This window comes from Pithys albifrons, chromosome 8 (assembly GCF_047495875.1).
Source record: "Pithys albifrons albifrons isolate INPA30051 chromosome 8, PitAlb_v1, whole genome shotgun sequence".
NCBI classification, from domain to species: domain Eukaryota; kingdom Metazoa; phylum Chordata; class Aves; order Passeriformes; family Thamnophilidae; genus Pithys; species Pithys albifrons.
Genome location: NC_092465.1, coordinates 27,548,794 through 27,561,770, shown reverse-complemented (window position 1 = coordinate 27,561,770; position 12,977 = coordinate 27,548,794). Strand labels below are relative to the sequence as shown.

Below are 12,977 nucleotides of genomic sequence, written 5' to 3'. Positions count from 1 at the left end.
CTACCTGCCTCCACAGGGGTTTCAGGGCTCTGTCCTACCTGTTTCTGGCAAAGCAATCACCAATAGGTGATGTAGAACATGAGCTCTTATAGTGCAGTTGGGCATGTTTCTCTTTCAAGTTTCATGGACTGGACATCTGAGCATCAGCTGTAAACTGTTACATCAATTAAGGAAGTTTTGAAGTTAAGATGTTCTTGTCTGCTTTTGGCGAGGCAGGTCATGAAAGAACAGAAGCAGTAAAAATCTGTAGAGTTGTCTTTCCCATATCCAGAATCTTGACAAACAACAATGCACTTAACACCTGAAAGCACATGGGTAGGAAAAGAAAAATCCTCTTGGCTGCAGTAGAAGCTCTTTGAACGGACTTGGCAGTTAGGCACATTTCTTCTGTCACAACCAAAGCAGCACCTCAGTCTCCAGGTTTGCTTTTTTTCCCCTGTCTCCCTACTGTTTTCATATTTGTGTTTTTTGTGTGTTTGTGTGAAGGGAAAAGAGGCAATCTTGTGAACACCCTTTCTTCCTTTTAATTAGGCCAACTGTTTTCCCTGTTTGCCTGCAAAACTCACTAACTATTGCAGTTCAGGTGGTTTTCAGCCTGTGCAAAATGCCAGACAAACACAGCAGGAAATTAACTCCCTGTGCCAGAAGGCTTCAAGGGAGGCTGACTTCTGGTAAATTGAATTCTCAACTGTAAGTTTGCAGGCTCTAGAAAGAAAAGATCTGGAAAATGTTAGCATCCATCCTTGTATGACATTTAAAGCTAAAACTCTGTTGCCCTTTGCATCTTCTCACTCCTTCTGGCTGATTTAATAGGTTTGTCTTGTCTGCCCAGTAAAACAGGGGGACTGTGAGTGTGCTGGGATATATGCTAGAATGTTGGCTGGTAGCAAGCTGAATTACTGGGAGTGCCTGACCCTTCCCATTTTAAGACTGCATTTCAGTTTCTTGTAACTTTGCTGTGGTTGGCAATGTGCATTAATGTTTTACCAGATGTGTGTGCCAGTGCAGAGTGAACTGACACCTGTCTGACAGCCAGTGGTGCTGGACAAAGCTACTTTTCCTGCAATCAGAACTCCAGGAGAGAGAAAGGTTTGCTTTGCTCCTTTCCCCTCAGAGGCTGCATTCAGACCATGTAGCACCAGAGCTGCACAGTAATCCTTTGTCATCACAGTGCACCTGCATGGCAGAGTCACTTGGAGGCCCTCAGTTGTGGCATCTCTTCATTTCTGTACTCTTAACACCTTAGGAGGGATGCCCCATGCAGGGCACAGGTGTGCACAGGTGTGGATGTAGTGCTTGGACAGTGACTGCTCTTCAGTTCCTAAGGCAGCAGGGCAGGTGGATGACAGCCCATCGCTTCAGCAGAGGTTTAAAACAAGGAGATAAAGACATCGCTGAGCACCAGGTCCTCCTGGTGGGAGGTGCTAGTCTCTGTACCAAGCATTCTATGTGCCTCCTGGGAAATCACTGAGTACATGGCTTCATTTGCTAGTTGGTGGAAGAGGAGTAGTGTTTAGTATAGATACAGCTGGTGTCAGGGGATTGCTGAGATCTTGCAGTCAAATGGTTTGATGATTGAAAAGCAGGTTGTTTAACTGTAGTCTCTTAACCTCTTCAGTAAGCATAATAAAATACCAATGTTGCTAGTGTTAGAAAACTTGATATATCCAAGTTAATAGATCCAAGTTGCCTCTATTGCTCCATGTTACCTCTGATTCTTCTAAGACATCACAGTCCCTTGCACAAGCATAATATTTGAAAAAGAGAGAAAAAAGAAAGAAATTAATGAGATGCTTAATAGAAGTAGGTGAGATATTTAATACAGTGTCAGGGCCTGGGAAACCCCTGGAATTATGTTCTGCTGTATTTAAAATTACACGTTGTGTTATCTGTGTAGTTATTGGTGGGAAGGCTGGCCTTGGCATTATTTCTTTTTTTTTTAATTATGCATTGTGAAAAGGTTACATTTGGGGCTGTCTTTCCCCATAAGTAGTGAGTAACTATTGCTATTTTTTGGAAGTGGTGCTGTTTGTAAGGGTGCGTATTGCTTTTACCTACTTCTTACCTTACTGCACCAGAAGGGAAATAACTTCCTAAATCTCAAGAGTCTGTGGTTGGCTAGTGCTGTGCCCTTTCTACTTTTCTTAGCCTAATTCATCCCTCCCTTTACTCTGTGTAAACACTGATTTAAAGGCCCAGGAGGACTAATTGAATGGTGGAACCAATGTTATTTCTGTAGCACAGTTTCAAGTGATTTGCAGCTCATTTCAGGTAATCCTATCTTCTCTTTGCCAGCTGTGATAAAATGCAGAAGTGAGGAATGGGAAGGAATTTGGCCTTCTAACCTCAGAAACAGAAGTGTCTTTTCTACTGGAACAAAAATCCCATGAATTTATCAAGATTACAGTAGCTCTTTGCAGGTGGAGATTGGACAGGGCACTATAATGAATAAGGCATAAGAAGAACTTCTTGTAGATGAAACATTGGGAATGAGTAATGCCAATAAAATTCAATTTTATTTATCTGTATTTAAGTAAACAGAACTACTTGCTTCCTGCCAAAAAGAAACAGTGAACAAACAGAAAAATACTAACAAGGGAAGAATCTTGGTAGTCGGATTTTAGACTTGAATAACATCTAGTAAGCTATGTTACTCTGCAGCAAAAGTGTGTGTGACTGCAGATACCACTGCACTTTGGGTAAGTAAGCAGTTACTTCATACACTGAATTTTGAAGGGCTTGTTGAAATTTGACTTGGCTATAAGCAGAGAGAGTTGGATCTCTCTCAGCTCTGTCTTCATTTGTAATTGACAACAGAGTAAGTTTTCAGATGCACAGCTGACAGATCACAGAGGGGAAGACTGGCTAAAAAAGAGCTGGGAGAAAAGCCTAACTAAACTGCTTTACTTTTCAGGTATCAAAGCAAGCCAAAGAGTTCCTGGAATATGTTTATGAGGAGCCATTGATTGATATCCAGCAGGAAAATCCCATGTTGTACAAGCATGCTGAACCTCTGGCAACTGTTGTGCGCCTGAGACAGCAGCTAAAGTCTCTCCGAGCCTACTTGTTCAGCTGCAGAGCTGCAGTGGCTGAAGATCTGCGTAGAAGGTAAGAACCACAGACAACATACAGCACAAGGATGTAGTTTCCTTTTCAAGTTTCTTCCCCTCCCCCCACATTTTGTTTTTCCTCACAGTAATTCTGGAGGTGCTGCTCATTTAGAAAGATGTTGTCCTTGTATCTGACTTCCCTGGGCAGCTGGGTTATCCTCTGCCAAAGAAAATGATTTTATAGGGCCTGAGTATCTGAAGTTGTTTTTAACAGCTGGCAGTCCAGGGAATCACATATTATGGTGAGCACCTTTTACTCCTCCTCAGGCTTCCTGATCGTCTGTGAGTATTTGCAGTCAGGTGTGATACGTCACGCTCCCTGCCATGGCATCCCAGAGCAGTGGCCACTGTTGGGACCTTTGAAACACCTCATACTGTGACAAAGCATGAGAGGGGCCAGAGTCAACCACCTGTCCAGCTTCTGCCCTCTTCTGTGAGTTGACCTTGCCCTAAGGCCAGATGTAGTTCCAGGCACATGACCCAGAATATGATTTATGTAACACCAGAGCATTTGGGCTCTTGCTCAGCCAGTATCCATGACATGGCTGTACTGAATGTTTTGTGTATTGGAAAACACATGGCTATAGCACAGCAAAAGGTGTTTCATATTGTGTTTGCTGTAGTGGAAATTGTAGTTTTATAAAAAGTGGACTTCATTTTAGAAGTGATGTATCATAGTCCACTCAGCTGCTTCAGTATTTTTCTAACAAGCTAAAAATGAACAAGCTTATTAAAACCACCAAGCCACAGTAGTGACCTTCTAAAAGCTGAGTAACTTTTGTTGTGGATCTTCAAAAGAGGTGGGACTCTGAACTGTGAGGTGAGTGTCTCTGGGCACATGCAGCTGACCTGATGCATCTTGTAAGCATTTGTGTACCCCAGTTTTTAAGACAAGACTGAAAGTAGGAAAGGCACTGCTTTGAAACTGTGAGCTGCCAAAGGGCAGGAAAGCAGGTAACATCAGTGACTGTATTTTGAGCATGGCATTTTACGGACCTGAGTTCTCTCGAAGGAAGAGAAGGCTTCTCTAGTGCCTTTATCCCAGGTAAGGAGAGCTGGTCTGCCATTTGGTACATAACCTGTACCACTGCTTTGATGAACTGCCTAGAACGACTAAGAGAAGGATATAGCAGTGGGTTTCTGGAGAGCATTACTGAGTTCTTGTGTCAGACCCACTGTGTGTTATTACGTGCTTGTGTTTTACTGCTCAATTCCTATTATTTGTTAGGGCAGCTTACAGCATTTTAAAATTTAGGATGGTTCCTCCTTTGTTCTAGAGGATGGTATTATCTTGCAGAGCTGTTTTTCTGTTCAGCTATAACTTTCCTATGCCATCCCATTCAGCTACAATAAGAAGCGGCAGAAAGGAAATGGTGCTTTCTGATTAATGTTGAAGAAAAGAATTCCCTTATTAAACTGGACAGAAGAAGGCAGAAAACTGAATGGACTTGGTTGAGAGTAAAAGAAAGTTCAAAGGAGGCCTAAGCAGGGAAATCAATGGACTAGAGAAAAAAAAAGGAATGAGAGAAACCTAAGAGAAGGAGATTCAAAGAGGGAAGAGATCTCAGGAAATGAAGAGTTAATGGAGAAACTGGGAGGACAAATGGAGAACCCCAAAACCTACATCCAAAAAGGAGAGATGACAAGTGCTGAGAAATGGACAGAAGAGAGAATGGACAAAAATTGTCACAGAAATGTGAGCACGGTCTTTTCTTGGAGCAGGGAGGAGAGAGGAAATGTCCCTGTATAAAAATGAAACACATGGAATGGCAGAAGAGGAAATTGGGAAAAAATACTCCAAATGCTCCCTTTTCTTATCTAAGGGTTCCTTCACACTGTCTCCAATTAAAGCTCTCAGTATTGGAAAGAAGGATCCCCAGCCTAAGAAGGATTTAGTTTTGTACTAGGGAAGCATCTCCAGTTTGGTAGGACTTGTTGAAAGTGTAAAAGCCACTGTAGGGATGCACAAAACAGATCTCAGAGTCCAGTTCCTTCTTGGTCTGTGAAGTGGATTTAGTGCTCAGTTGGTCTCTCAGCTCTCCCTAAGAAGTTTGTAGGTATGAAAAGGAAGAACAATTCTTTTTCCAGAAGGAGTTATTCCTTGCTCAGAGTGCTCCCAATGGCTTTACTTTCTTCATCTAGTATCCCAGTGTGTAGCCATTCACTATCAATGTGATGATTTTATAGAGCACAGCTGAAAAGTTAACAAAGAAAATATGTGATTTAAATTTTCCTTTGGCTCATCACATGGGCAAGTTGCAAGAGAAGGAGTTTAAACAATATGGTGAGACAGTATTCCTAAATTTAGTACTGTTTCCTAATTAGAAATGAAAGACTGGGAGAGAGAATCCAGTTATCTGTCCTACTCTAAAGACATTCTTTTTCTGCTTGGTCTTCACCTTAGTATGTGAAAAACTATTAATCACAAGAAAGTGAACACAGCATCTTGAAGACCTGTCAGACCCATATAAACAGACTGAAACAAACTGTTAATATTGCTGTCTACAGAGAACTAAAAACAGACTGATTAATTGTATTGGCACCTTGCTGCCTCTGGGACACTGATAGAGCCTGCCTTATTAGGGAAAAGCAGATCACTCTGAGGTTTCTTTTATTAATACTATTTGCATTATCATCTACTTTAAATCTATACCTTGCTCTTCAACCCAGATCACAAAATGAAGACGGCAATGAAGTTGGAAACTCTTGGTGTCCTCTGTGAAGACAAAACTGTTTACAGTGCTTACAGTCACTTTTTCTGAAGAATTCCAGATGGCTATAAACCAGGTTAGCGCAGGATCCAGTTGGTTTAAATGTGCAAGTGTTATTTATGTTGTTTGGGGTGCATAGATAGGTACTATCTATGGCATCTGGCAGAGAACTCAGGGCTGAAACCACACTGTGAACTTTGAAGAAGCAAATGACTAAGTAGAAGAGGAGGAAGAGAGAAAGGAAAAGACAGAGAAGAAATCCTGAAAGTAGCTAAAAGGCTTACACTAAAAATGGTCTTCATCAGTTATAGTGATTTATTCTCACCTGTTGCTCCACTGGATTCTAAGCTCTTTATATATTTGCAAGGGAAAAAAATAAGGAACCTGGCCGTGGCTGGGAGGTGAAATAAGGCCCTCCACCGGCATGTATCAGCAGTGTTCCTCTGATATTAGCCAGATGAAACTCTGAGCCTGTTGCTGAGCTCTGTGTTTTACAAGGGATGTTGTTATGCCTCGTTTGCTGTAACTGTCACCTCAATATTGCAACACACATCATTTGCCTCAAATGTCTTTACTCAACAAGTTCTCGCTTGTTTTGGTTGCTTTGCTTGTGTGGATGCTGTTCAGGCAAAACCACACAAGACTGAAACCTAGAGCCAACATAGAATTAGTTACAAGCAGAGCTGTACAGATCCCACCACCACCTGCAGATTGGGAGATGATGAATAAATGGCACAGACAAACAAGATGTACTCAATAAAACTGATGGCTAGGGAATGGTGAGAATCTCTGAGTCTACTAAATGAGGGTATTCTGTGAAACTGTGCTGAATGATGCAAGTTCTAATCTGAGTTTGCTTTGTTCTTGTCATTATTGAAGGTTCTTCAGGTCAAGGAACTGTCAGAATTATTTTTTTCTGAGGTCTTCAGTTACCTCCATGTCTGCTGTAGGGCAGGGTCAACCTTGGAGCTCCCTCTGGGGAACCCTCTGGGCTCTGCCCTCTCAACTATACATCTAAACTTGCAGCTCAGGTGTTGCTAGCCCAGACACTTTAGGCAAATGGCAGTGACACAAAGTAAATTGTTCTGCAGCACATTGTCCTATGCATTAGTGCTTGTTGCAGTGCCCTTGTTCTCTAAGTGTATCTGAATGGCGATGAGAAACTAAATGGAAAAAATTCCCTCTTTACCTCTGCCTTATACCATTTGTTAGCTCCAGAACAGCAGTAGTTCTACAGTTTTACCTTAGAAAAACTCCGGTGCTGGATACATTGCTTAGCATTTTGCAGGAAGGCCAGATTAGAGCTTGCTGTTGCAGCAGGAGGTTGGAGGTACCACCTCCAGAGCTGCAACGTGTGGTCCAGGCTGAGCCTGCTGCTCTGTCAGCATGGAGCAAAACAAGCCCAAATTCAGTAATGCTGAACAATAGAGTCCTGTCACTTCCTACAGTGAGACCTTAGACATATCACTTCTGACACAGGAGTAGATTACTTTCAAAATATTTGTGTGGCAGTTGGGGAACCTGTCTAAACACATCGCAGGAATTCTGATTGATATTTTGCAATCCCTGTACCACCAAATAGCTCATGTATGTGAAGCTGGGGCTATGTCATCTTTCAGACCAAGGACAACAGAAGGTCTTTAACTAATATCCAGACTGTCAAAGGAGACTGTTTTGTCCATTTTCTTTCATTTGGAGAGTGGAAAATTCCAGAGCAGGGGAACAAAGGCACAACTTGTGAAAGCCGTAAAATGCAAAAAGAAAGTTTGAGTTTGAACACAAGGCTGTGGCTTTGTAGAACTTGGGGCTCTGAGATAATGGCAAGACCAACAGAAGAAGAAAATTTGTTGCATGGGTGATTGGAAAGAGGGTCAGAGGGAAAGTCAGTTCAAAGGGGATACCTGGATACTCTGAGAGGAGTCAGTGTTAAGACAAAACAACACTCTAAAGATTTGGACTCCGTGAGCTCTGTCGGTCCCTTCCAACTCAGAGTATTCTGTGAAATCTGTGGAAGTGAGAAAAGGTGAGGAAATAAACACAGAGAAGTATGCACAAAACATTTGTTGTTTTGTATAGATCCTGCACACGTGTAGTCATTGCAGTAGCTGCATAAATCATACCTGTTGATGGAGCTCTTACAGACCACCTCCACCTCTTTGCTTCAGCTCTTCTCTCTTTTGGACAAAGAAACTGTGTGTGCAGAGTCCTTGCAAGTCAGCATCTTGAAGAGTCTTTGGCTAAAACTGAGAGGATGATGTTAAGGTGGAATTTGAGCTTTCATTTCAGCTGGAGGTAGCAAACAGCTGGAGCACTGAGTTGGGTGCCAAGTGGCCAGGGTGAAGGCAGTACTGCTGTCTGGTCATGTCAAGGGAAGGTTAAAAGCACAAGCCAGTGCTCCACCGTGGTAAGCATACAGCTGAGGACCATGCTGAGAGTTTTCCATGGCAAGCCTTCCAGAGGACAGGGAGGTCTTTCAGTTCACAGTAGCATTTTCCAGTCTAGGGACCCACCTGCATCTCTTTGTCAAAGAGATAATACTACATCCCTTTCACAGCAGTGGTTTCCGTTCATTTTTTGAGACTAGGATGCTTTAAAAAAAGGTAATGATTTAAAAATAAGTTCCTGTTAGATGTGGACACCATGTTAAGTATGACTTATGCCATTTTTATGTCTATGTTTTTATATCAGAACTTTCAGCAACAAACTGCAAGGGTTAAAAAGTGCCTGACAAAATCAAAGAGCATTTTCTTATTCTTAAATTCAAGTTAATTGGGGGATGTAAGCTATTTTGATTTCAAAATGAAACTGTGTGTCTAATTCTCTGCATTCTGCTTTTAGTGTTACTTGATTCTTAAGTTTGATCTGTAGTGGTTCTTGTCTTTCACAATGTTCCCATAATCTTGCTCAAGGAACCACAGAGGAGAGAGAGTTGGTGTACCGCATTTCAGTTGAAAGTTTATATATTGGTTCAGGATTGCAGATGGATTGTAAGAGTAACTGTTCTAAACTAGGCATGCTCATGGGGAACTTCCTAACAGCATGAAATACCTTCCCTGCCCATGGTTGCTAATAAATGTAGCACTTCGTGTTGGCTGAAGATATGCAGGAATGGCTGCTCCAGAGGTCAGAAAGGTGTTCATACAGAATGAGAATCACAGACTATTCTGAGTTGGAAGGATCATCGAGTTCAACTCTTAAGTCAATGGCCCACACAGGGGATTGAACCCATGACCTTGGCACTATTACAACCAAGTTTTAACCAACTGAGCTAATCTCACAAATGCAAAAGGATTCACAAACACTTTTTTAGATAAATCCACAGAATTAGGAAAGAAGTATTAATCTGGTATAATACCACAAGAATTAAATAAATAAGTAGTGTTTTAGTTTGGTTTAAATTCACCCATTTATTCACCTTTTGACTTTAAAATCACAGTTTCCCAGGGCCCCACTTCCCTAAGTAACTTTTGTTGGTTGGAAAATTTGGGTTCTCCTCTCACAACAAACTTCGAGGAGCTAAGATTTCCAAGGAAATTTCAAAAGCCTGAACATAACTGTGAGAATTATCAACACTGGAAAAAAATCCTTTCTCTTCCCCTCACCTCTGATGCCATTCTCTACCTTAAGTTAACAGAATCCACATCAAATGAATTGCAAGAGAAAACCCAGCAGGATGTATTATTTACCCTGCCACATGTATTTGGCATAACTGGAAATTCACTGATACTTCTCTGTGCTTTTAAAGCCAAACAGTATCCCTGAAGAGCTGGAGCTGCTGTCGGTGGGATTGGGGCACACGCAGGTCCTGCCCGACCACAGCTGGAGGAGGTGCACGGGGAGGGAGGGACCTCAGGGGGCCTCTTGCCCCTTGTCTGGGGGCAAGGAAGTTCAGGAACAGCAGGAACCAGCATGTGCTGGCCTGCAGCTGCTTTAGTTTGCAGTGTAGTGCAGCAGCTCAGGAGTGAGGTGGTTGTGGTGTGAGTTGCAGTGCCAGGGTATGAGCTGTGCTGTTTTGAGGAAATGGACTTGGTACCCGCGGTGCTGTGCTAGCTGTGGGTGTAGCAGCTTCCTGCAGGGGGTGGAGAGGTGGCTGTGAGCTGGACTGGTGCATCTGCGTCCCTGTGAGTCAGAGCTCACTCACAGAGTTCTCAGCCTGGTCAAACAAGACACTCCTGGCTGGCACATGAAATCGTGGTGCCAGCTTCCCCTCCCATCTTAGGTTTCAACAGGCTTTTTGGTACAAAGGAGATTTGGCTGTGCCCACCTGGCAGCGAACTTAATTTCTTTTGATTGCATTGTAAAAAGAAGAGTTCCTCCTGCTTATCACGCTTGTACTTTGGTTATAATGTCAGGCATGGGCAGATTAATGGGTTGTAGCTTTAGCAGAGCTGTCAGGGTATTTAACCCATTGAAGAAAAATTACCTAAGCTGATGATAAACAGGCTTTAAATGCAGAGCAATTACTTAGTGCTAACAAAGCACCATGACTACACACTTTGTCCAAATGCAAAAAGCAAAGTCTTATCAGTGGTTCTGTTTGCAGAAGAACACTAAAAGATAACCTTTGTTTGTGCAAATACTTACCTGATAAGATCATCCAAAAAAACCAGATGAAATTTCTGGCTGTCTTGACTGGCAGTTATACTTCAGATTACAAAGTATCAAACAAAAAAATACAATAATCACAAACTGAGAATTCACATTTCTCTCTTTTAGCTGGACCAGAAGTCTCTGATGGTGGATTTCTTTCCTGCTTGCATTGATTGTGTTTATATCTAGGACATAACAATAAAGCAATTTAGAGACCTTTAACCAATAGGACTTTGGAATTCATTGTCCACAGGAAGTGGCAAAGCTGGAGGGCTGTTTAACATTGAACTTGGTTTGCTCGTTGCAGGCTCAACCCTGACTGGTAGCCAGGGTTTACAGCACAGCAATCCTGTGACTCATCAGTGGTGAAACTGGTCCGGGAGTTTCCAAACTGTGAAAGCTTAGGAGGTGCTTTCAGTGGGATGTGCACTTGATACCATTTGCCTCTCCAGGGTCACAGGTCACATTCTGAAGCAGCAGAGGTTTGAGTTTTTATTGTGATGAGTCTTAACATCTTGCATTTGACCTCTGTGTACCTCACTCCAGGTTTTTTTGATTGAAAGGACACTGTTTATTGAATGCTTTTAATTGACCAACTTTTAAAAAAAATCAAGTTGGTTGAAGCACATTGATCAAAAGATTTACAAAACTGATGTCTATTATTTTGCTTTCAAATAACTAATCAGAGATTTCCCATTTGGTGTTTATAAAGAACCTTTATATGAAGAGAAAAATAAATGTTTTGGTCTTTTTGGATCAAGGTCTTATATTAACCCAAGAATGCTCAAACCTCATGCAGAAAGTAAGTATTTATTTTCTAGTGAAGTGTTTCTAAGTGTAGTTATCTTACCCTGCTCTGTAGTCTGTGTGGGATTTTTGGGCACGAATATGAATTTAGATTGATCTGGATGCCTTGCTTTGACTGGACTCTGATGCACTGTCATGGTGCTTGTGTGAGCCTCATCTCACCTGCTGCTCTCTGCTGACTTTGGTTTCCTTTGGCCAATTTCAGTTGCAGATGGCAGAGGGATGGAGGTGGCATGGACAGTACTTTCCTACTAGTTACATGAGAAGAGGTGTGCAGGTTGAGAAGCAGGAGGCTCTGGATTCATCCTGTGTACCTCCTACTGAAAAAGACTTTATATAAGCCATGACCTCATTAGGCTCAGAGAACCTGTGCAGGGAAGCAAGATGTTGGAAACCGGCCATCAGTTATTTTCTTGCTCACTGGCCTACTTGGTCTGTGTGGATGTCCTACCTCAACTGATGTGCTTGTGTTTTATGATGAGGGTTTTTTGAAAATGTGTTGGATATTTTGGTGCCTGTTAAACTCTTGTTCTCCACTCATTAGAGACTGACAAAAACTGGCAATGAACAGACACATGTCTGGGAGTTGGCTTCACTAGTTGCATTCAGGGAGCTCTTGAGTTTTGGTTTTACTTTCCAAATGCAACTGGCAGAGATTTTTTGGAGGAGATCTTAATTACAGGCATGCAGCACAGCAAGATGTGTTTTTGAGGCAGTTACTCAGCTCACCACAGGTGTGGGGAAGGCACTTCATCTGTCTGGGGGCTGAGCTGTGTCCTTTGAGGCAATTTCAGGGTTTAACAGTCATGGGACTGTGCGCTGTCCACCTCTGGTGAGGTGGGCAAGTGTCAAAGGTGTGTTTTGCACCTCTACATGTATTGGGAATCATACAGGAACTGGCCTGGTTGCTTCATAAAAAGTTTTGTAAATGCTGTTGTATTTGTGAGCTTTGGCTGCTTGGCTGTTTCTTTGTGCCCCACCACAACCAATTTTAATTTTTCAAGCCAGTAGAAGGACTGCAAATCTGAAGTTGGATCAGCCTCACTTACTAAGGGGTTTTATGCCTCAGTTTCCATAGCAATGAAAATGGTCACTCCTCTCTCTCACTTGAGTGCCAGAGTATGTTTGTATATATGTGCCTTGCATAAGACTGGGAGGGCAGTGCCTACTTCTTTTCCTGGAAATAGATTTGGAAAGAAGGAGGTGCTTTGGATGCCTGCTCTGCAGAGCCGTTGCTGCAAACTAACTTGTCTTAGGGAAGGGCACAGGTACAAGGATAGGATGTTTGTCACCAGGACCTGTGCTGTCTGAGACTCACAAAGGAGTTCATGAGTTTGCTTTTCATCTGCACACTTTTTATTAGGAGCTAAGAACTTGCAGGAAATAAAATGCTGTCCTTGAAGGCAGGGGAATGTGATGTTAGTCATTGATACTGAGTCGTTGAGAGTTTCTCCTTTATGAGCTATTCAGGCAATTTCCTGAAAAAGGAAATCTTTCATTAGCTAATTGTTTTTCTTAGCAGTGCTGTAAGGGCATCAGCAAATAATGCAGTTCCTGGCAAAGCTACCACAGCACTGGTTAGTGCTTGTCTATGTGATCAGGGCAGAATGATGGGGAAATTTTAATGAAAGAAATTCTATCTGAGCTGAAAAAAAAAAGCTAATGCTTCAAAATGCTGTTTGGAGCTGACTCCTTAGTAATCAGTTTTAGTAAATCTGCTATGTGCAAATGAGGAATTGCAATGTCATTTGTTGTCTGA

At 42.2% G+C, this 12,977-nt stretch overlaps 1 protein-coding gene across 5 annotated transcripts in view; it reads left to right on the top strand.

Annotated features, from left to right (window-relative positions):
- Positions 1-12,977, top strand: part of PLEKHM3 (pleckstrin homology domain containing M3) — an 88,211-nt gene that overhangs the window by 37,034 nt on the left and 38,200 nt on the right. For all 5 annotated transcript variants that reach the window (XM_071562489.1, XM_071562487.1, XM_071562486.1 and 2 more), the window contains exon 5: positions 2,915-3,108. In XM_071562489.1, the coding sequence (XP_071418590.1) occupies positions 2,915-3,108 (194 nt within the window). The remainder of the gene's footprint in view (positions 1-2,914; positions 3,109-12,977) is intronic.